This window comes from Aethalodelphis obliquidens, unplaced genomic scaffold (genome assembly GCF_003676395.1).
Source record: "Aethalodelphis obliquidens isolate GAN/ISIS:26980383/991018 unplaced genomic scaffold, ASM367639v1 scaffold21, whole genome shotgun sequence".
Classification (NCBI taxonomy): Eukaryota; Metazoa; Chordata; class Mammalia; order Artiodactyla; family Delphinidae; genus Aethalodelphis; species Aethalodelphis obliquidens.
Window position 1 is genome coordinate 6,769,662 of NW_020837965.1, and position 25,400 is coordinate 6,795,061.

General features: G+C 38.4%; 1 protein-coding gene across 1 annotated transcript in view; it reads left to right on the forward strand.

The window, feature by feature from the left end:
- TSHR (thyroid stimulating hormone receptor) overlaps nt 1–25,400 on the forward strand; it is a 166,950-nt gene that overhangs the window by 124,569 nt on the left and 16,981 nt on the right. Inside the window, exon 9 of the mRNA XM_027120220.1 lies at nt 7,713–7,790. Within this exon, the coding sequence (XP_026976021.1) occupies nt 7,713–7,790 (78 nt within the window). The remainder of the gene's footprint in view (nt 1–7,712; nt 7,791–25,400) is intronic.

A 25,400-nucleotide genomic window follows, 5' to 3' on the forward strand; every position in this document is an offset into this window, starting at 1 on the left:
GTGCTCTACGGTGCTTCTCAAACTTTATTGAGCATATAAATGATCTGGGGGGTCTTGTTAAAATGCAGAATCTGATTAAGTAGATCTGGGGTGAGCCCCAAGATTCTGCATTTCTAACAAGCTCCCAGGTGATACTGAGGCTGCTGGTCCATTGAGCAACTTGAGCAGGGTGAGTTAAATTACCTGCACAACACAGGTTAATAAGTTCAAAGTCATTATACCTTGACGTGGCTTCCTAAGTTCTGTTTGAAGTGGGGTCTCACTCTTTACCAGGCTTTTGGGTTTCTTAGTAGTCTTTGTTAAGTGAAGATCAGAGTACCTATATCTAGATTGCCTAGGTGTAGGCTCATCTGGGTTGATATTAGTCATTTGTTTAAATACATAATTATAGGGGAAGTCTGAAAAGACTCAACAGAGTAACATGAATACTTATACATCAAATTTATTTACAGTATTGGAGAGACCCTACTTCCATCTTAACTTTATTGTTCAAATCTCACACAATCCTACATTTAATTTTCTTTTCTTTTTTTAGTGTGCAGGATGTTTATTGAGGAGAGCTCCTGGAATCTACCGATATGGAAGGGAGGGTATGAAAGCAAAGCAAGATGGGGTAGCAGGAAAAGTTGGCTAACCTGACAGAGAACTCTGGAGCTAAATACGGCCTAGAGTTTTCCTGTTTCGCTAAAATGGCCAGACAGCTATACTCCCATCTTCTTTGGTCGTTAGATTTAAGCTACCCTAACATAGGTTTCCTTAGGTGAGACCATTCTCTGCAGCTGAGGCAATCCCAGGGACTGATAGCTAAAGCTTTTCTCCTGACAGTAGGCCCAGCAGCTGGATAGACAATTCCTTCCTAGATGGAAGACCCAGGCGTATGAGCTCCATGCCCATCACTGTCATAACTTGAACCTCTTGGATTCAACTTATTTATTTATTAACCTTTTCATTGGAGTATAATTGCTTTAAATGGTGTGTTACCTTCTGCCTTATAACAAAGGGAATCAGTCATACATACACATATATCCCCATATCTCCTCCCTCTTGCGTCTCCCTCCCTCCCACCCTCCCTATTGACCTTGTAAAGTTAAACAAAGTATACAGGTGGACTTCTTGCATCTTTTGATAGAATAATCTGAATTACTAATATCCAGCAGGGGGATACAGTATGCAGAGCTTCTCAAGGAGTTCTTGGTTCCAGGAGCACCTCTCTGGACTGGTGTACCACAGAACACTTTTTGGGGAAAGCTACTTAAGAAGAATCTTTTGATATACTGCCTTGTTCGGAGGCAGGTAAATTTAACAAGGTTTATTCAAGAGGCAGGCTATGGAGAATCTTAAGAGCCAGTAAATTTTCAGATCATCCTGTGGTCTTCTGAAGTTAAACCTATGAAAAGATTATGTAGGAAAACAGTCTCTACCTTCCTACCAACTTTCTCCTTAGACCATATCATGGGCTCTGTGAGAGGCTTGGTTGATGGGAGAGAGTTATTCTGATGAAAACAATGGATTTTAATTCACTGATTCTCTGAATTACATACAGTCTGTTCTAGTCACTACAACTATCCCTTGAAACACAGGAAAGAAATCAACGCACCATTTTCACATACTTTCTTGACATTTTAATGTAAAATTTGGAAGGGTTTAACAAACGTGGGCAATATTTCTTAACTGAGAATCATTTGTTTCTTGATTTTTAGAAGTCTAGATCTGAGATCAGCAAACTTTTTCTGGAAAGGGCCGGATAACAAATATTTTGGGCTTTGTGGGACATAAGATCTCAGTCACAGCTTCTCAACTCTACCATTGTAGTGTGAAAGCAGCCACAAACAATTCATAAACAAATGAGCATGGCCGTATTTCAATAAAATTTTATTTACAAAAATTGGTGACAAGCAGAATGTGACCACATGGTCGTAGTTTGTGGACATCTGGTCTAGATGTAGGTATTCAGTGAGGATGACCATTGTGTGATGAAGTATGTAGTTTATTTCTCCCAAGTCCTTGTAAAGGTTAAATGGCAAACATGGGATAAAGATAAGAAGTATCTGGACAAAAATATTTTAGGGTTTGAAAGTTAAGATCCAATCATAAAATAAAATAAAGATCTTTTTATCCAATCAGTATTTTAAACCTGAACTTAAATCTCTGCTCCTGTTATAAAACAACATTCCATCTGTTCGTTCTACCCTAAGTTTGTGATTCCTGGTTGATGGAAACTAAATTTTTCTTAGCTTTATGCACTCCATTAAAAGGTATCCTATAAATCCAAGGTAAAATCAAGATGATAATCATGATAAAGATGCCTGGAACTAGAGGAAGATAAATAAGGGTTGAGCTGTAGATGGAGAAAACAGAGGTCAGGTTTCCATAGTGATAACAAAATAGTATTCACTTTGTGATTTTAACATGGAGCTGTTGCCTCTATCCTCAATACTAACTGTGATTTAAAACTAATGTAAACACATCGGTATTCTATAATTACCCTAATATTGTTCAAATACTGTACATGGCATGTTAGCAATTTGTTGAATCCTCCAGAAGTATGTTCAAATATTTTAACTTCTAATTTAAACAATTGCTCATCCAAAAGCGTGATTATTCCCCATCATCTGCCTCATGTCAATTTACTGAAATTAGCAGATTTGACCTCACTTAGACCTATTTTTTTAGTGTAACTGAAGAACACGGTTGCAGCCAAGTTGGACAAATTCCACATTGAGAACAAGCACTGATGCCTCAGCAGCAGTTGGGTAATTAAAAGTTCATGAAAATTATGGCAGATGCTCGAAAGTACACGGTCCTGTGATTTCATATGGAACCAAGCACACTGTCATCACTCAGATGTGGAATTAATAATAATACAAGCATCCCTTGCTCAACAGAAGTTGAACTGCTCTCAGTCACAAGTTAAGTCACACATTCATTCTTTGGAACTTCTTTTCCACCCTCTCCACACAATCTGGCATGGAGATATATCGCTTATCTCAGAAAATTTAATTCTCTGTATTGTATTTTGTATTGTCAAATTCTAGCAACAAGCTACCATCTGACAGTAAACATTTGGGCAGAAAAAAATACCATTTTGATGTGCTAAGAGCATACTGAAACACTAATCGTTATGAACAGAGAAGTCAACACAATTCATGTACTAATTAGCATCACACATTAGCTTATTACAAGCAAAACACTGCAGCTTGGAGCACTGGGAAAAGATGACGATAGAGAAGATTATAGGATTAAGCAGGCTATTCTTTCTAATGGAGTAAGTATTTGAACAGCTTGTAGGATATGCTCCAAGGCTGGCTTTTACCTCTGCCTGTTGAAGCCTTGAGCATTTTCTCACCTTTTACTGTTTACAGGCAGGTATCCTGATTTCAGCTACTAAAAGGATTTTTATGGAACAGTGAGGGCTGGGCAGCGATTCTCTTTAATTTTCCAAATAACTGATGGTATGAGAGCGAAATACAGTTCCCACAGAAGTATTCCCATGAGAGTCTCACAGTATAAACAGGTGCCCGCCCATTTACCCTAAGGGGATTGTGGAAATGCAGGCTCAAATTCTATCTTGGAGCTGAAACGTATCCTAAAACTCCCGAGAGAGCAAAGTTCAGCAGCAACCACAACTCTCCTTACCACAGTGTCATACTCCTCCCTCTGACACGTCCTCACTTAAACATAATACAGAGGGTGCCTTGAGCTAGGAGTTACCCAGCAACTGGACTTTCATTTAGTCATCCAGCATGTTTTCACTGAATGGCTGTTGTGTGCCAAGTGTGAGTCCAATGGGGAAGGATGTGAGCTATGTCTATCATACTGAGTTCATCAACTGGATAGTCTTCCCCAGCTCATTCCTGACCATCTTCATTTTTCTGACCACACTGTTCTTCCTTAACTGTGAGATACACGGCACTTAAATCAGGGCAGGACTTCTTAACTCCCCTCTCCCTACACCCCCCAACCCACCACATGAAAAATCTGACATATCTTTTCTCGGAAGAACTTCATTTCTTCCAAGAGGTTCTCAAAGAGGCATACATACTCCGAAGAGTGAAAAGTCATTGAATACTTACATGTAGCAGTGTCTATCCTATTTTTAAAGGAGATACCCGTCCTTTGCTCATAAGCCCTTCCCAGTATTTGTACTTAGAAAGACTTTCAAGAAGTCTTTCCTTTCACCGCAGACTCCGAGACTTTCTACTCTTCTTTTGTTTACATTCATCTTGTCCTTGGAAGAGACAGTTTAGATGATCACACACACATACTCTCCCAATAAAATAATCATTGTCTGGAGTAGGTTACCCATGTAGTCTACCAAGATTTGTGATTGACTTACCCAAGTTGGCTTACAGAATGTGGATTCCAGAGGAATCAGGATAAGTCCGGGTCAAGGAATCAATTTAACTAACCTGACATTCCCAGTAAACATTATGTGATAAATGAGGCTGATGGAAGCACAATCTTCTTGGATATTAAGGCTTCTGCAGATATATTTCCCCATCCCCATCCCCTCCGAAGGGGAAGGTAGGATCAGCAATCTGAACCCAAGGTTAAAGCTTCATGGCATTATCATAATTTGTGATAATAAGACAGCCCTCCAAACCGCTAAACAGCAGAATGATGGTTTCATTTTTAAGCACCTAATTATTTCTAAGAGATGAAGTGCCCAAACAACCCTCTTGGTTTTGAAGAATGCAGCCTCCCTCAAGACTCCAGTTCATCTCCGTTCAAGTTGGCTGCACCCTCTCTCCATCCTCCTTCTCCCCTTCTGGACTCTGGCTGGCTTTCCCAGTTTAAAGTCTTCTGCAGCATTTCTGGTAAACTCTAACGCTTATCAACCAGACTCCTTATCCTTGGGGGCGTATTGAATATCAGATGAGAACACTGCAGAATTGTACAAGCAATTATTTAGTTTTACAATCATTTCTAATGATTAGAGCAAGCCGATTTTCACTTGCGGCAGTCAGAGATGAAGAGGAAAAACTGAGATGAGCTCACCAGTCCTTACTTGATTTTCAGCAGTCTGGGAAAAGAATGTGATCTGCAAGTTGCATGGTCCGGAGAATATAAAAAGAGACACAAGCCAGTGTGGCACTTGAGTTGAGTTAGTTGTCTTTTTACAAAACCATGCTGCTCAAGATCCTCTCTCCAGGTGTTTTGTCTCCAAGGCAGCTCTTGTCTGCTCTGGCTATCACTGATCATGAACTCTGTGGACACAGTGGGTTGAAGGAAACTCCAACAACGATCGAATGAAGCCTATGAGTGAGAGACTTACATGATAGCCATTCATCCAGAAGGCACAGACTTGCTGCTGTTAACATCTCAGTTGCGTCTTTGTACATATATGAGGGTTAATTGATACCCCCGCTCCATTTTTGACTTAACAGCACCCTGGAAGCTTGGTATCCATCCAGCCATTGCCTGAAGAGGCCATGTCTGGACCATACCCTTGTGGCATTTGTAAACAAGTTGCTTGTCACTGATATCAAAAAAGTCAATTGGCCACCACACCCTATGATGAGTCTTCTAGCTTTCATTCCCCATTACTTTTTCCATAAAGTAAAAGTTTAGCATAGCTCACCTCACTATTTTGGAGGAAAAGTGCATTGATTTTTTTATTCAATCATTTACACCTTCCTTCAGTAAATAGTTATAGAGGCACTGAATTTGGCACTGGTGATACAACAATGAGTAAGACAGAGAGCTTAAACTCTGATTTGGGAGACAGACGATGAAAAAGTAAACAAATACACAAGATAATCACAGACTGTGATAATGCCATGAAGGAAACAAAGATTGCAATGAGGAAAACTGATGGTGGCTACTTTAAGTTAGTTCTCAAGCTCGATTTGAGAAAAAGTGTAAAGGATCACAAAATGTATACCAATTTATGAGATGTCATTGTGTGAAGTCGTAGTACTTGTCATTTGGTTAATCCCTCATCCTGCCCAGGAGAGGGAGACTTCTTGGTGTTTGGTACAACTCTTCCTCCAATTGCTCCAGTGAACACCCATCTATGGCTCTGGGGCTGCCCTCTCTTATTCTAAGTTCCATCCTCTACAAAGGACTAGAGAGAGCAGAGCTGCTGGACCAGGAGAGGTTGAGGGCAGACCTCACGGAAGTGCTGTTTGTGCTTTCGCCTTCTGAACAGCAACAGAGGCTACCTCCTCATGGCTCAGCCACAAATAAAGCCACCCTCCCTCTCCTCAATCTCACCAAGAGATGCAGAGAAAGAGAGAGAGAGATGATTAACCAAGGAGAAGTTCTTCTGTGAGGGCTCTGGGGAAAGAATCCTTCTGACACAAAGTCCTCATGTCACACTATTTTTTTTTTTAATTGAAGTATAGTTGATTTGCAATGTTGTGTTAGTTTCAGGTGTGCAGCACTGTGATTCAGTTATACACATATATAGATATAGATATAGTTTTTCAAATTCTTTTCCATTATAGGTTATTACAAGATACTGAATATATTAATAGTTCCATGTGCTATACAGTAGGTCCTTGTTGTTTACCTAGTGTCACACTATTCTTATTAACCATCGCCCTTGAAGATTTTGCATCATGAAGAGCAAACACCATAAACAGAATAATGGAAGCATTATCTGTATCTAAGCAGATCTCCTGAGTCTCCACTGCATTCATTTTGCATCAACAGGTGACCACTCACTGACTCTTAAATTGACTAGTCTATGCAGGGGTCAGTTATTCTAAACATGTGTAAATTGAGATCATTTATAACAAGGAGATTTTATACACACACACACACACACATATATGATGGCTATATATATATATATATATATATACACACATACATAATGCTTTGTTTCTTTTTAGATAACATTGTTCTCTAAAAAAGCTAGGGGGGGAAAAGCCAGTTTCAAAATGCTTGGAAGCTTTTATCCATTTGGAGGTAATTTTACGTTTCAGAATCACTTTGTGACTTAAATTGCTCAAAAATATTTTACACTCAACTGACCAATATATTTTCAAAACGGAAAGATCAGTGTGCCCATCAAGGCCCTTCAGGAAAGGTATACTCTGTAATCTTATCTGTATAACCTGCCCCCCATTCCCCAGATAGGATTGCCACAGAAAATGCTGGCCACCCAATTAAATTTGAAGTTCAGATAAACACCAAATAACCTTTTAGTATATGAATGTTTCAAAAATTACATGGGAAATACTTATACTAAAAAATTATTCATTGTTTATCTTGGCATCCTGTATTTTTACTTGCTAAATCTGGCAATCCTGCCCCAAATAAAAGATGTGAATCTCTGACAGTTCCCATCACCACTCGCCACCTTCACTGAATACCTGATTTAAGCCCAGTCATCAAAAGTAAATGTAAATATTGATCAATGTTGAGAAAAAAAATTTAATTTAGTTGGTATTGAAGAAGATTGAAAAATACAGTCGCCATTGGCCAGGTAAATAGGGAATTAGGCAACTTTTATATCATCTAGACATGCAAACTAGATCATAAACAAGTTCTCTTTCAAAGACTTCTGCCATAATTAATGTGTATAAACCTTGCACAATTGAAACCTAGAATATTTTGAGTGCTTAACCTGGAAGAAGGTAAGGTGTTTTCCAAATTCCTAAGAAACAGGTAATAGCTAAGGAGACCATGCTCTCATTTTATTTTGGTATTTATGTTAATTTGCTTAACCTCACCTAATCCATCCTCTCTCTCACTTTCTCTAGTTACCTGAACAAGAATAAATACCTGACAGCTATTGACAAAGATACATTTGGAGGAGTTTACAGTGGACCAACCTTGCTGTGAGTAAGACATACAAAAGAATATTTGCCTTTTTTTTTTTTTTAATGGAAGGGAGGGGGCCATTAAGAAGAGTAGCTGATGATGTCTGTGGGGAGGGAATGTTGTTGTCTTGGATAAAGGCTTCTGCTAGTACTTTTCTGCCCAGCTGTATAGGTTACTGCTTGGAAGAAAGTCCTTGTTCTTTGAGACTCAGAAGGCTCCAGACTCCACTGTGCCATCCTGATGCCTGATGCCACCTTGGTGTGGACATTCATGAAGGCCCTCTTTTGGAAAAAAAGACATTTTTGAGCAGCTGGTGTTTGCAAAATTCTGAGATATGAGGTCTACAAATAGGCGGAAGGCACTCTAGTTTTTGCTGAGAAATGAATGTGTATTGCATAATGCAATACATTATGGTACTGTACCATATGGGGGTTCATAGCACAAAGAAGGAAGAGTATAAAAAGTTTGATTCATATCTGGGAAAACTTACAATCACTGGAAAAGATGGGATGTAAACAGTTTTTAAAACAACATGGAAAAAAAGTTATTTGTGCATTTCCTCTGATTTATACCTCCACATGTAATCATGATGAAGTTCTGTTGATTCTGTCTCCCGCAAGCCTCTTCTAGTGCCATCTTCTCCATCCCCTTGGTTTTGCCTTAGTTTAGAACTTCATTCTTGAGCATCTAGTACAATCCTTGCCAAAGTGGAACAGAGCCCCCCAGGAGAAGCACAAGACAACCCATCAGAGGCACGAAGGTTCCATACATACATAAGAGGTTCCATTTAAAAATAAGAACAAATTGGGAATTCCCTGGTGGTCCAGTTGTTAGGACTCTGTGCTCTCACTGCTGAGGGCACGGGTTTGATCCCTGGTTGGGGAACTAAGACCCTGCAAGCCACGTGGCATGGCCAAAAAAATTTAAAAAAGAACAAATTAAGTTCTACTAATATTTTACATATAGATGATCACTGTCCCTCAGGTGTCAGGTAGGTAATGATTGCATCCCAAGGGAACAGCTGGTGATCCACAGTCTCGAAGACTTACATCCTCACTCTTTCACTTTTAACAATTTCACTTCACTTTTAGATTGAATACACCCAGTTAAGTGGGTTTATGGCCTTACTTTCTTAACACACAGGCTCCGTATAAGAGGGCAGAGTGACCCTGAAAATCTATTGTACCATACGGGGATTCATTGTTAACTCATGGCAAAGTACTTAAAAGTATTATGCATTTTTCTTTTTATAAAAAGACAAGTGAAAAAAAGTGTATTGACCTTTTCTGTGATTTTTTTTTTTAACCTGGAAGACATTTTTTAAAGACATCTTTAACTGCTCCTTCAAGATAAAGGTGATATTTCACCAATGAATGAGGAAAGTTGTTGCTCTTCTAAAGAAATGTGTGCTTTGGAAAGTCTTTAGAAACAGGTATTTGGAAACTTTTCCATGTTACGTAATTTTCCTGATGAAAATAGTGAATGTCACTTATAAAAATTTTGCTTTTTTAAAATCAGAAATTGAATTTTAACATGTTTTAAAACCTTTCAAATTAAGAGTTGCAATGGGTTTAAAATCCATGTATATAAAATATGAAAATGAAACATCTTTAGACTACTTTGCAAAAACTACTTATTGACAGCTGAGAATATGAATTTCAATAAAAACATGTATTTAATTACTGAATTGGATTGAGAGATGAGAATCTCAATTTAGTAAGTACAGCCAAGCCTGCCCTATTCCATTTGGAACCATCTATCTTTGTGAGGTAACTTTTTCAATTGACAACCATTTAAACCAAAACAAAAATAAACTGACCCAGAAGCAGACCTCTGAATAGCTGTATCAGAAAGTGTTAAACGACAATTTTCATAATTAGTAAAGTATTATTTAATAACATTGATTTCACTTTGGTGAAATATTTTTTTAATATTACTTATTTGTTTTTATCCTATCCTTTTAAATGTACGGTTAGTGTGTTTTGTAATGTATAATATATAACATGGTATTACAGTAATATGTGTATAGAGCTCATAAATATACATATGTTAAAGTACATACTCAGACATTTTTTACTTATAAATACATGACATTGAAAGAATCTGAAGACCAATAGTGTAGACCAGAAACATTCAAAGTGTGGGTCCACTATAAGGTTGGCTCCAGAATGTACTTCAAAGCACAGCTTTCTTCGTGGATAAAGTCTTCCTATGAGAGCAAAGTTGCCCAAACTAAGCAGTGTGCTTAGTAAAGTAGTTGCTTACATTCCAGTACAAGCTTCTTACTTTATCAGGGACTCATAAGAAACAGCCAATGGTTACCACACTTTGAGTAGCACTGGTCTAAATGACAAGTCTCCAGATTTCCCCTGGCCGTCTATCTTTTTTTTTTTTTTTGGCCTTCTATCTTTGACCTTCTCAATTTTACCTTCTCCAAACCTCCTTGTGTTCAAATGCAAATAGGATCTTAAAAACCAATGCTGGTCTCCCATTGCCCTCAGGATAAAGACCTTGGTGTGGCATGCAAAGCCCTGCTATAACCTTCAGCTTTATCTCTCACACCTCTATACACTCCTGACCAATCATCCATCCATATTGAAACTTTCAGCTCCCTTAATATTCCAACCTTCTTATATGGCTATGCTAAACTCTTGCTCTTCCTACTGCTTTGAAAACCCTAGCACAACCTTATCTGTCTGATAAGCAGCTACTACCATTTTGACATTTGAGTAAAGATCTCTCTGAAGTCATTCTTGGCCCTCCTCTCCTTAGGGAAGGATGACCATTTCTTCCCTTATACTCCCCACCTCTATTTATGCATCTCATGGCACCAGTGACATGTTTCTATCTATCTCTCCAGGAGCTCCTAGACGGCAGGGGCTATGTCTGTTTCATTTCTACAGTTCTAGTTCATATTACAGTGCCTGAAACACAGTACTTGCTTAAAAATGTTTGTGAAATTAATACAGTATACTATAAATATTTGAATCACACTTCCATAAATGCTATGGCATTTAAGTAGTAGTCACATTTTAAAGATATTTTAGTACATTGTCCTTATGGGAGAGTGTCCATTTCTACTTCTTTGGAAGCGGTAAATTAAATTACCTATTTGTTTGTGCTGCTTAAAAGTTGTTTTGATAGTTTTGGTAAGTCTCTTTTTTACAAGACTCTCTAACCAAGTTAAGAGCAGATGTGCAACAGCTTGACGATGCCAGTTCTGCTTCCTAGAGGCATGCCAGGTTACAAAAAGTGAACTATATTAAGAGCTAGACCTGGAGTTGATTCTTGGCTCCATCACTAATTGTGAGACCCAAGTCTCAGTTTTCTTATTTGTCAAAAGAGGGTAGCTAAAAGTAGTGAAACTTAAGTAAGAAAATAAATCTGAAGTATTTCATATATGCTTAATAAATGGTCAACATTATCATTACCTTCACTTCTTCCTGACTCTTGACAGCATCACTATTCTTATCTTTTGTAACCTCTCTGATCACTCCCTCCCGATTTCTCTCACTAGAGCTCACTGCCCCAGAATTTCAGTGTGGCTCAGTCCTGGATCTTTCTCCTCTATATCTTCTCCTTTGGTTAAATCATTTGCTCTCTAATATTATGAGAATATGAATAATTTCTAAATTTCAGGTTTCCGACCATAGCTCTTATTTAGTCATCTCACCTGCCTGGAATTCCTCCCTCCTCTCCCTCTCATTCCTACCCATTCCCATCAGTTTGATGAAACTTTTCCTGACCAACCTCTGAAAATGTACAGTCAACATTTACTGAGCACTTGGTAAGCCCAGGACTCTTCATTATGAGCTTTCAATAGGGGAGGGTCACCACTTTGAAGGATGGTCAGGGAAAGCCTCATCAGGAAGGTCACAACTGGGAAAAGATTGGAAGGTCATAAGGGAGCAAGTCATGTGACTATATGAGGGAAGATCATTCTAGGCAAGTGCAAAGACCCCCAGGTGAAAACATACCTGGCGTGTTTGAAGAGTAGCAAGGAGGCTGTTATAGCTCAAGCAGAGCGAACTAATAGACGTATACATTTCATCCAAAAACAGCAGAACACATTCTTTTCAAGTGCACATGGAACATTCTCCAGAATAGATCACATCCTAGGCCAAAAAAGAAGTCTCAATATATTTAAAATTGAAATCACATCAAGCATCTTTTCCAACCACAATGGTATGAGACTAGAAATCAACTACAAGAAAAAAACGGAAAAATCACAAACACGTGGAGGCTAAACAATATGCTACTAAACAAAAAATGGGTCGTTGAAGAAATCAGAGGAAATCAGAAGATACCATGAGACAAATAAAAATGGAAGCACAGTGTCCCCAAATCTATGGGACAGAGCAAAAGCATTTTTAAGAGGGAAGTTTATAGCAATGTAGGCCTACCTTAGGAAACAAGAAAACTCTCAAATAAACAATCTAACATTATACCTAAAAGAAGTAGAAAAGAAGAATAAACAAAACCCAAAGTTAGTAGAAGGAAGGAAATCATAAAGATCAGAGCAGAAATAAATGAAATAGAGACTAAAGAAACAGTAGAAAAGATCAACAAAATTAAGAGCTGGTTCTCGAAAAGATAAACAAAATGGATAGACTTTTAGCCAGACTTACCAAGAAAAAAGAAGAGAAGGCCCAAATCAATTAAATCAGAAATAAAAGAAGAAAAGTTATAGCAACCACAGAAATACAAAAGTGTTTTCCAAACTATCTATCAAAGATGAAGGTAAAATAAAGACATTTTCAGATGTGCAAAACCTCAAAAACTTGATTTCCCTTCACCTTTTCTTGAAGCATAAACAAATAAAGAGAAAAATGAGAATTTTAATGATCAACATTGGACAGAGGCAAATGGAATTCCCAGGATGACCAAAAAGGGAGGTCCTGGAAATCTTGAAACAAGGACATCTACATCAGGGCTGAAGGAGGGCTCCAAGAGAAAGTTCTACAAATAAAAAGGGATTGATAGATTATATGATAGGACTGACTTTATGAAAAACTGAGTTGAGAGATATTTTAAGAACTTGGGAGCATATAACAAGACTCAGCAAGAGGTCCATTCAAACCAAGATATGTAAATAAAAGAGAAATAGACATCTCATGAAGAAACTAAAAATGTTACACAAGAAATAAAATGAAATCACTATATGCAGGCTTGTAATAACCAAAATACTAAATATAGGTTTAACCAAATACATCCTAAAACTATTTCAGGAAAGTTAAGGGGGTGTGAGAAGGATGTATGTGCAAGGTGATGGAAGAGAGCTAAATCCTCATCTTCCAAAGTAGGGAGTCAGTGGGTGAATGAAAAACCAATAAATCAAGAAGTATTTTCAATTATGGAAAGAATACTGGAAGTTGAAAGGGGTTGCTTCAGGGGCATCAGAGAGCAGAAGGCAGGGAAGAGCTGCACAGGAATCTGCTGTGTTAAGTTTCCAGTATAATTTGCTTTATAAAAATAGGTTCATGCATTATTTTAATAAAATTCTAAATTAAATTTTAAAAGAACACCACAAGCATAGGAAGAAAGGACAATGGAGATTGTAGCATTTGAGAGGCCCGTAGGAGGAAAACAAGAAATGAATAAGGGTCCAGTCTCATTTCTCCACTTCCAAGCATCTGTCTTAAAATGCATCTGTTAACTAACCATGTATGGCCTTGCAATATCACTTTAATTCTTGTCTTGAACTTTTGTCAAAATCTTCATTACTTTATTTCCCCCATATCTTCTCCCCATAACTAGAATTTAAGATCCTAGAGGAAATGGACTGTGTCTTATACTTTTTGTAATGCCCCCACTTCAAAAAAGAAGACAGCAAGTACTCAATAAATCTTGATAAAGTATAACTTAGTATCAAAGAGTCATGATTTGGCTATGATTTGGAGTAAAAGCCAAACTTGGAAAATCTTAAACTCCATCTAAAGAGAAGGTAATTGGAATATATGTATACCTCATAAAGGTATTTGTGAATGACTGTATTCATCTCTGTTGACTAAAACAGTCAAATTTGCCCACTTAGTTTACCACCTGTTTTCAAGGTCATTTCTTTAAAAAGAATCTAATTTAAAACAGCTGCAACATCTAAAGTGAGATCTCATCTCCAATCTTTGCTAATTTTTTAAAAGCCTTTTAAATTTAGTTTCATAACATTTTTTCCTTATTGATTTTTTAATCAAGATATGCAATCTCATTTTCCATTTTTATACTGTCCATTTTTGATTATCGTGTTTTCTTTTCATCTTATTTTGAAAGAGAGGCTCTTGGTGTTTATAACCCCAAAGGAAAGAACACACTGAAATGTAATGCCTTCCATAATAACCAGAGTCCTCCAGGTCTAAATTATGTAACTCACTCTAATAAGCATTTAACTTACTGTTGATAATGACTATATTATAATTGTCCCACTTACTATTATAAGTAACTCCTAAGAAGATGAAATCTCTGTGATAATATACTTGAGCTTGCACTACATGTTATCAACAAAAACAAACTTCAAAATAAACTATTGTTGCTATTAGCTGATCAAATTAATCATTTGAAAATCTAAGAGTCATGGCACTGCCATCTTGGTTTAGAGAAAAATAAGTCTTTCATATATTTCTTTTGACTCGTAATGCTCTCCACAAGGTCATATTATTAGATGGCTGAAAAATTGTGGCAGGGTTCTTTCTAGCATGGCTGAAGTCCACAGGTGTGTTGAATACATGATTTTCTAGGTTAATTCTGGGCAAAACTATTTTTTTATTGAGGTATAATTTACATACAATAACATGCACATTTTTAAAGTGTACAGTTTGATAAGTTTTGGCAAAACTATGTTACCTCAGTGAAGGCTTAGAACATTTTCATGGCCCAGAAACTTCTCTCATGCCCCAATGTCCCATAGACAGCCACATATCTTTTTATTCTTCTAGTGTAAAAATAGGAGTGAAATTATCAGGTCATAGGATAGATGTATATTTAACTTTATAGGATATACTGTCAAACTGTTTTCCAAAATGACTATCCCATTTTCTAGTCCCACCAGTGAAGTGAGTTTCATACTTGCCAATCCATTGTATTATCAATCTTTTTTATTCTAGCCATGCTAGTGGGTGTAAAGAGATATCTCATGGTGGTTTTACTTTGTGTTTCCCTGACTATTAATGATGTCAATCACCATTTCATGTACTTGTTAGCCATTTGTATATTTTCTTTTTACGAGGGTCTGTTCAAATATTTTATCCATTCTTAAAGTTGGGTTGCATGCCATTTTGTTGTTATTGAGGTGTGGTCCTGAGTAATGAAATCAGTTTTAGTCCTAACTACCAGTCCTCTGTCATCCCTAGTTTATTCTCTCTTTCTGTTTCTCTTTTCTTTCTAAGGAGAAATAGCTAATCTGAAACAAACTCACACAAGGTGTTCATTAACTCATTCTGAAGATATTTTACTGAGCACCTACTGAACTCCATGAAAATTATAAGAATAAGATACAACCTCTGCCCTGAAAGAGGTTACAATCAAATTCAGGAGAAATGTGAATAAGGCACTATAAGTTTAATGTAAAAAGAGCCATAAGAAGTATTTAAAGAATCAAGATAGCATTTCTGGTTAGGGTGACCAGCAAAGGCCTTTTTAAAAGAGGTGGTATTTGAGATGGGCTTCAGGTGAAGGGTAGAATGACAATAGACAGAGACAGAAACTATAAGAGGAAGAACAAAGGCAAACGTACAGGAAAACAGAATATATTCTAAGAGCAACAACAACCAAAAAAACATAATTTGGGCCAAAGAATAGTGTCTGAAAAGCACGCTGTGTTGAAATCATGTTCTGGGAACATGACCTGACTCAACAGGTAAGGATGACCCACTGAAGGTTACCATGGAAAGATTAGTAATAGCTGCATAATCCATTACAGTTTGTGGCCCTCTTCAACTCACCCCATGCTTCCTTTCCTTGGCCTCTGCCCACCCTTGACCCTGACTATATTAACCCTGGGTAGCTCTGTCCCAGCCATGGCACTGGGACCGCTCATCTCTACATCCTGGCTGTTTGGCAGGCACTGGCCCTGCCAAAATCGAGCCCAAAGACCTAATCAGCCTAGTGTTCCTTGTCTTCCTTTCTGTGCCTGCCAGCAGAGCCTCTGGAGTATCTCTCTTGGAGAGGAAGGGAGCTTCCCAAGGGTGGAAAACCAGAGGGGTTTGTCTACTAGGCTGCTCTACTCTGGGCTGTGAAATGAGTTACAAAGACAAACAGACCTCTTGCAGTGCCCGACTTGGGCACCAAGCCAGACTCATGCCAAGGAAGCCGGGTTGTCAGGGAAGCAACAAAAGCAGGATAAGCAACTTCTCCTCCTAAGTCATACACCCTTTTCTCCAGAGGCACATCAAAGGAGAGGGCCTGTGGCCATTTTGTAGAGTCTATGAGAGCTGCAAGGAAGGTCACAGAAGAATTTGAAGAGAAAGAGAAGACAATTACCTTTCCAGAATTGTGTGCATGCTGGCTTCTTGCTAAAAACAAAAGGATGGTCTGCTTCAGCCCTAGGAATCTTTGGACCAAAGGAGTTATGTCAACAACTCAGGACACTTGATTCCCCCCAAATCCAGATTTATTGATCAGTAGCATCTCTTACTACCATAGCCATTGATATGAGAAGAAAGGATTAGCACTTCAAGTCACGGAAATCTATAATGATAAGGTTACGTTTTACAATTATTGAGAAATTTTCAGAGCATTTCCCAACTAGGGGGATGACTCTGGTAGGAGAAGGATGATGGAGTTATTGCAAAGATCCTCAAAGCCATACAAACCTTTCAGCTTCTTCAATTGACTAAAAGCCCAGCTACTATTATCCTCAAAAGATTTTTACTTTAAATAAAGTTCTCCAAAGCACTGAGAGCCACTGTCCTAGAGCAATGGCCTCAAATGATCATGCATTTTACGTCAGGGGATTCAGTCTGAGTAAAGGTTTTTGTATCTATGCCACACCAAAAAGTAAACTAGGATGACTGCATCTCTAAAAAAGAATAACTCACAAATCCATTAACTGTTTCTTTTAACTCAGTTTTGCTAAAGTCAGTTATTTAAAGGATTTTTACTTTGATCAAAACTGATAGAACATGAAAGAATCTTTACTGAGTCTGAATTCTAGGTAAACAACACTTGAAGTTTCAGGGAAAAAATTAGAAAAAAATTTCTAAACCATATTAATTTTCTAAACCAGTTTTATTAACTAATCAGTGCTCTTTAGCCAAGAGCCCTCAACAGTGAATCTTCAGAATAAACAGTGAAACTTCAGAATAAAAAGCAAGTAAGAACACGTATTTTTCTCTGCAACTTTACATGTAAATAAATCTACTTTTTAGTGAGTGCCTACTAGTCTCAGTGCTAAACATTTTTAAATAAATTATTTTATTTTATACTATCAATCCCAAAGGTTTCTGACCTCTCCACACTACTCCACTCATAATTTCTGGTAATTTTACCCATATCAAGTCTCAGTTGTATGATGAAAGAAGAGAAATGAGATTGCATAGGGCCAAATAGATGAGGCAAAAATCATGCGTACTCTGTTCTGTGGCAAGTTTTACTCATGATTTTATAATTCACTAAAAGATGCTGATAACAGGTTGATAGGAGGGGTGAATCAACCTGGGATTAAATTTTTAAATAAATAACCCACAAATATAAATAAAGAAGCAGTTTACAGTGTATACAAATGAGGCACTCAATTCTTCCCAAGCAAATATGGATGAGTACTAAATCTTTGACTCTTCTGTGATTTTTACTCTTGGAACAGGTGGAAGGAAATAAGGTAGTTAAGGGTTTTCATTCTGACATGCTATCTCTGTCAAGTCTCTGAAATCCATTTTGTTAATTATGTTCTGCTTCTGAGTCTAAAAGAAACAAACACTCGAAAGAAAGTGGACTTTTCACTTCTCACAGACTGATAGTGATGGTTATTATGTATGTGTGTTGTGCGTCGGGGAGGACAGGGGAGAGGACTTAACACTGAGGAGGACATGTTTGTGTTTCAGCATTTGACTATCAGTAATACCTTGCCATCATTTCCTCTTGTTACTGTGTGGAGGAGCTCCAACCTTACTGAATTACAGTATACAGGTAGTTTTTCATTCCAGGGTATATAATGCTGAGACAGTCAACTCCATGAGATTTCATAGGTCATGGAAGCTATAGTCTTAAATGAAGTGTAATTATGCAAACTCAAGAGCGAAAAGAAAGAAATAACAGTGATTATCGGAGTTACAAAGCAATTGTTTGTACGCAAAGACTTCAAGAAAAGATTGGTAAATTATGATCATCTAAATCTTTAGACAAACATTTTCTTATTAATAATAGGGGCCATTTTTGAGCTTCAGCTGTGTGCTAGGTTCTTTACAGATCACCTTGAGTCTCTTTAACTATTCAATAGTAGGTGCCATGATCCCTATTTAACAAATGAGAAAACTGAGGTGCAGCGCTATCAGGTAAGTCATCTGGCCATAAGTGGTGATATTAGGATGCAAACCCAGCCCTAACCCAGAAACACCATCAATTTACAGCACATCAGGTCAACCCCTTTCACATAAGATGATTCTTGCTCCTGTTGTAATCCTCCAATGTTGCTTGATCATTTTCTTAAATTTCTACTTGAACATCCCCAGTTCTTGATCATCTGACTCTGAAAAATACCAAAGTCCTCACCAAGGCCTTCAAAGACCTATGCTGTTCGCCCCCCACCCATGACCCAGCATCTCTGATCCCATCTCCTGCATCTTTCCTCATCACTCCACTCCAGCCACACTGAACTGGTGCCCCCAAGCACATTCTCACCTTGGGGGTTATGCACCAGCTGTTTTCTCTACCCAGGAGGCTCCTTCCCCAGATATCCATGGGGCTTGCTCTTCTGACTCCTTTGAGTTTTTGCTTAAATGTAAGCTTCTCACTGAGGTCTTCCCTGAATTTCCTGTTTAAATTAGAAGCTGCCCATCACCCTTCATCCCATTTCCCTGCTTCCTTTTTCTCCATGATACTGAGCACCATCCAAACTTCTAGCTATTTTAGACATCTACTGACTTGTTTACTCTTTCTCCCTCCATTAGTAAGTAAATGTAATGGGAGAAGAGATTTTTTTCTATCTTTCCCCATGGTTGTAACCACAGTGCCTGATACAATGACTCACACAGAGCAGAAGCTCCTTAAGAACGCCTCTTTTCTTATGGGTTCTCCGAAAATGAGCAAGCCCAGTAGCGAAGTAGTCCATGTGAACAACTTGCAAATTCTTGTTGCAAGTCAATCCTCATATGAAAAAACTAGACAGTTACCTGTGGGCACCGGCAGCTTGGAGGGATCTTAAAGTAGAATACCTGATTTTAAAACATGCTAATGATTGAATCATGTTGTAGAAACATAAGCAGTTTATATAGAATGAAGTCGAGGCAGATGCCCTCCTGCCTCTTCATTGTTGCTTTTGGACCATTATCTCTCCTCCTCCTTAAAACCTCTCCCAAACTTTGACTCTCATGCCCTCAAACATTACCACCCAAATATACTTTTATTTTTTTTAACCACTCTTTTTTTGGTGTGAATTCTATACAAACCTTTTTTTTTTTTCCAATTTTGCTTTATTTTCTTTCTTTAAAAAAATTTTTTTTAATTCAAGTATAGTTGATTTACCACCCAAATATCTTTTTTGTTGTGATTTGTGAACTCCAAAGTTACTCTATCTCATTTCTTGAAGCCCTCAGCACCTGATGTACTGTTACTGATTCCTCTAACACTACTCCTTTCATAATTTTTGTTGATTTCAGTATCCATGTGGATCTTCTTTCCTATACCTTGGCTCTGACTTCCACTCTAGTAACCTTGTTCTCCTGGCCTCTGACTTCCACTCCAGTAACCTTGTCCTCCACTCTACCTCTAGACTTCAGGTCCATGGCCAATGATTCCAAACCTTTCATAATCTCAGTCTCAAACATTCTGCTGTCTTTCCACGTGTTTCCTTCTAATACAGTCATTCCTTCAATTCTTTGGTCTTACTAGGAGCTACAATCTATTACTAATATTTCACTGTCTTTCACCTCTCTCAAGTCTTCATTTCTTCCTTATGAAGCTTAAATTCCATATCTATCATTATAAGCACTGATGTGTACACACAGCCAACTAACTACCTTGACCCTCTCTCTATCATCTTTGCATAGAAAAACCCTACCTTGGTTAAGTCCAATTCCCACCTACTGTGGGCCTGGACTTTTGCAGGTGGGCTTGGCAAGTGGTTTCATTTTAAATCATTCACCCCAGGTGGGCCCCAAGTGCTGTACAGCAATAACATCCCATTTCCCTAGGCACTCTCCCAGATGAACATGTCAGACCTCCTCCCCTCTCCTCAATTCTCTAGTCCTCCCTCATTCTCATACCCAGCTGATCACCTTGACTTCCATTTCATTTAGAATAAAATCAATCAGAAGAGAATTCCTCATGCTCCCACCACCACATCTACCCACCTTCCTGTATCTATGTCTACATCCTCTGTCTCCTCTCCTGAATTTTAAGTCACTTTTTAAGGCTGGGCCCTTCACCAAGGTCTTGGGTCCCATGCCCTCTCAGCAATTCAAGGGCATTGCTTCGGCAATCCTTGCCCTTCTGTCCCATAGCATCTATATTTTCCTCTTTACTGGATTATCTCCCATGGACATTTAAACATGCTATTGTTTCTCCCATCTTAAAACAATATTTCTTGAGCCTATGGATTAAAAGACACCTAAGAGACATATCAGTCAGCTGTAATACTTAGGTCAACTTGGCTCCTGACTCCAGTGAGACAACTACCTTGCCTCTCTTGGAACACTGATTGAATATTTGATGACTTTAAAGAGTTATTATTATTTTTAAGTGTTCTTTTATTTTTAAAAGATACTTTAACTTTCAGGACTATATGCTGAACTACTTATAATTTTAAAATATCCCTTCAACTCCATATCTACCTCTGTGTCCTTTTGTAGCAAGACATCACAAAAGAGTTGGCTAGAATCCTAAATCCTCTCCCCCAATCCCTGTTAAGCTCACTCCAATCACGTTTTCACCATGCCACCAAAACTGCTCTTTTCAAGGTCACCAGTGACTTCCACAGTTGCTAAATCAAATGGCCAATTCTTAGTTCGTGTCTCAGAAGCATTTAACTAGGTTGATGACGTCATCCTCCTTACAATACCTTCTTCTTCTGGCTTCCAAGACACCACTCTCTCTTGGTTTTTCTCCACACCTCTGATTGCTCCTTCCCAGTCTCCCTCTCTGGTTCTCCCTCTTCTTCCTGATCTCTTGTTGTTGGAGTACCCCAGCGTTCCACCTGTGGCCTTCTTTTTATCTCTCTTTATCCGTGTCCTTGGTGATCTCATCCACTCATATGGCTTTGCATAATGCCTGTGATATCTAAATAGAAGTCTCCAATCCAGACAACTCTACCAAATTCCAGACTTATAACACACTGCCTACTTGACACTGACACCTGGATGTCTCATAGGCATCTCAAATTTGACCTGTCAAAACTAGACCTCTGATCATTCCTCCAAATTTGCTTTACCTTCAGCCTTCCCCATCTCAGGAAATGGCAACTCCATTCTTCCAGCTGCAGACCATATGTCATGGAGTCATTCTTGACCTCACTTGTTCTTAAACCCCCATATCCAAATCCATCAGAAAATCCATTGGTTCTACCTTTTAAATCTATACAGACTCCAACAATTCTCAGCATCTCCACTGCTACCACTCTGGTCCAAGGCACCATCTTGTCTATTGTTGGTCTCCTTGATTCCACCCTTTGCTCCCTTTGGTTTATTCTCAAAGCAGTAGTTTGATCCTTTTAAAATAAGTCAGATTGTACCATTTCTCTGAAGGCTTTTGATCTCACTGTGATGAAAAGACAAAGTCCTTTTGATGGCCTACAAGGCACACGTGATCTGGCTCCCCATTACCTCTCTGACTTCTCCTTCCACATTTCCTAACCCCCTACTGTCTCAGCTCCAGCCATACTGGCCTCTCTGCTTGTTTAAACATACCAGGTACACTCTCATCCCAGGGACTTTGCACTGACTGGTCTCTCTGCCTGGAAGGCTCTTTCCCAGATATAACTATGGCTCTCTCCCTCATCTCCTTCAGATCTTCGCTCAACCAACTCCTCAGTGAGGTCTTCCCTGACACCCATCCCCATCTCTAATTGTGACTTACCTCTGGGCTCTTCCTTTCCCCTACTCCGTATTGCTTCTCCCCATGGTACTTATCGTTATCATCTAACATACTGTTACTTTTTAGAAAAAATTATCCCTCTCTCTAGAAGGTAAGCATAAGAAGAGCAGGAATTTCTGCATGTTTAGTCAACTGCTATAACCCTAGATTCTAGAACTGTTCCGTGAGACATAGAAAGCAATCAATAAATACTTATTGAATAAATGCACATGCTGTTTTAAAATTTTAAACAAATAATTAAACAAGCTCACTGTCTTGAACTTATAGCTTTTAAGCCCTAGTTATTTTTAACTCAGTATCAATAAATTAATTAAACTGCTTTTTAAGCAGTAAGTTAATCTTCTTTCTGCTCTTAGATGCATTTCATCTACCAATTTACAGATGTGACTACACATTTATAATGGATCAGCTTCTACATACTGACCTTTAGAAAACCCCACATTCATTACAAGCAAACATAAAAGAGACTTGCAATTGCTGCTGAAATATTGGCAAGCCGATTAGTGCTTATTTAATTTGCAATTGAATTCATCAAAGGTTAATCGTGTATTTGATAATGACAAAATATCTCACACAAAAATAGAAACTGTTCCAATGTTTGGGGATGCTAGAGCACCTAATCGCTTCTGAGGAGCAATTTGTTCTTCCTATGACATCAAATATCAGTTCGGTCTTTTCTTTTTCCTGGCATCCTTAAAATTTGGTGATATTCTTGCCCAGTATATAACCCTGCAGGCCTCACTCTCTCCAAATTCAGGTCCTGTTACTTTCATTAGACACTTAACTTGAGATGGTTCCCATGACCTAGGCAATTAGACTTCAAACTGTCTGCCAGGCTCAGCTCAGCTGCATTCTGTTTTGTGAGCAAATACTTGCTAGAGACGAATTCTCTTGAAGTTCAGTGCCCATCACTTGATGAGCTCCTTGTGGAAAGTGCCAGAGTCAGTAAGAGAGAGGGAGGCCCTCCAGCTAGTAGGCTTCATTCGATATGGCTGCATTCACAAAGGAATTCAGGTCCTTTAACAGCTGATAGCTACTCTCCATATTGTTATCACTTCAAAACCAAAATTTAAAAATTAAACTATATTTTGAAGGATTTATTTTAGGAAAGATACACTATTAGGAAATTCTGGATTCAAACTGGTCAAATAAAAATTTAGATGAATGTGAAAAGATACAGCTTCAAATAACTTAAAATGATCCCTGCCTTGTTAAGTCTGAGGATTTCTTCAGACTGAGGCTCTTTCTCCATCAACTCCAGATTTGGAGATTGTCCAGTGTGGCTCAGCACTCAATAAGTATTCATTCTCAGCTCTTGCACACTTCTACATGCTAAATGGAGTAGTGATTAAAAGTCAAAGATGATGCATTGAACTTAAGCCTTTATTTCTTCTCCCTCCCGAGATTCCTCTTAAAAGATGGGAAAGAAAATTTTAATGTACATAAATCAACAAGGACAAAGAAGACGGGTGAGGGCAAATGGATGGCCTGGAGAGCTACAGAATTCTGGGGGGAAAAAAGGCAGAGGAGAAGGAGGCAAAACCCACACAGAGCATATATTCAGAGGCAACTTCCTTGCCCTGCAGAATCTCTGAAGGGTATGAGATTTAGCAGTGATGGATGTGACATGTGGCAAGAGACGTGGGACTAAAAACAAAAGGATTAATTGAAGGTCTCTGTCTGGAAATGGTAACCCTCCACCCCATTCATGCAAAACACCAACAGCCAAGTACCTCCCCTCTAAGCTGGAGATTGAAGTCTTTTTTCTGAAGAAGTTGAAAAACTCTAAAACAAAAAAGACCTCCACATTGGCATTTTAGGGTTCAGCAGCATAATGGCCATCTCCCCACAGAATTGCCCTAAAGCACAGTCTACTGGTAGACAAGCTCCCTATCAGATTTTCAGTGCCTTGTTCTTCAGCATGAATGTGACACCAAGGAACACAAGCCAAAGAATGCTTCTAACATGAAAGATCAAAACCAAGAAAAACAAATGGGGGGTGGGGGTGGGGAGGGGGATGAGTCTGGAGGAACCAAAGACGTTAAAGAGAACAGAAAAGAACTTTTTACAAAGCAACAATTAGTGACCTGAGATAAATCTGAGAAGATGTTTTATCCCTATAACAGTAATGATAATAATGGCTAATATTCATTGACAACACACTGTCAGTTGCTGTTCAAGAAGATGAGGCACAAAATGTTAAGTAACTGATAGTAAGTGGGGAAGCCAAAATACAAATCCAGATAGTGTGAATTGAAAACTCATGCTCCTAACTGTGTGTATGCATCCTCAAACATGCTATAAAAAAGGAAGATAAAACAGGAAAGCACTCTTTAAAAATGTATTTGACAAGTATATATTCAGAGCCTTCTGTCTTCTAAGCACCAGTCTGTGTGCGAAAAATATAGCGATAAACACAACAGGCAGAGTCCCAGCTCTCATCAAGCTAAATTTAAAAAATTCAAAGCCAGGCACAGAAAGACAAATACTGCATGATTCCTCTTATCTGTGGAATCTAAAAAAGTTGAACTCATAGTAACAGTAGAATGGTGGTTGCCAGGGGATGGGGGATGAAGGAAATAGGAAAATGTGGGTCAAGAGGTACACAGTTTCAGTTATGCAGTGTTAAGTTCTGACTGTCTAATACACAGCATGGTGACTATAGTTAATAATATATCGCATACTTGAAATTTGCTAAGAGAGTAAATCTTTTTTTTTCCATTTTAACATCTTTATTAGAGTATAATTGCTTCACAATGGTATGTTAGTTTCAGCTTCACAACAAAATGAATCAGTTATATATATACATATGTTCCTATATCTCTTCCCGCTTGCATCTCCCTCCCTCCCACCCTCCCTATCCCACCCCTCCAGGCGGTCACAAAGCACCGAGCTGATCTCCCTGTGCTATGCGGCTGCTTCCCACTAGCTATCTACCTTACGTTTGGTAGTGTATATATGTCCATGCCTCTCTCTCGCTTTGTCACAGTTTACCCTTCCCCCTCCCCATAGCCTCAAGTCCATTCTCTAGTAAGTCTGTGTCTTTATTCCTGTTTCACCTCTAGGTTTTTCATGACATTTTTTTTTCTTAAATTCCATATATATGTGTTAGCATACGGTATTTATCTCTCTCTTTCTGACTTCTTCACTCTGTATGACAGACTCTAGGTCTATCCACCTCATTACAAACAGCTCAATTTCGTTTCTTTTTATGGCTGAGTAATATTCCATTGTATATATGTGCCACATCTTCTTTACCCATTCATCCGATGATGGACACTTAGGTTGTTTCCATCTCCGGGCTATTGTAAATAGAGCTGCAATGAACATTTTGGTACATGACTCTTTTTGAATTTTGGTTTTCTCAGGGTATATAACCAGTAGTGGGATTG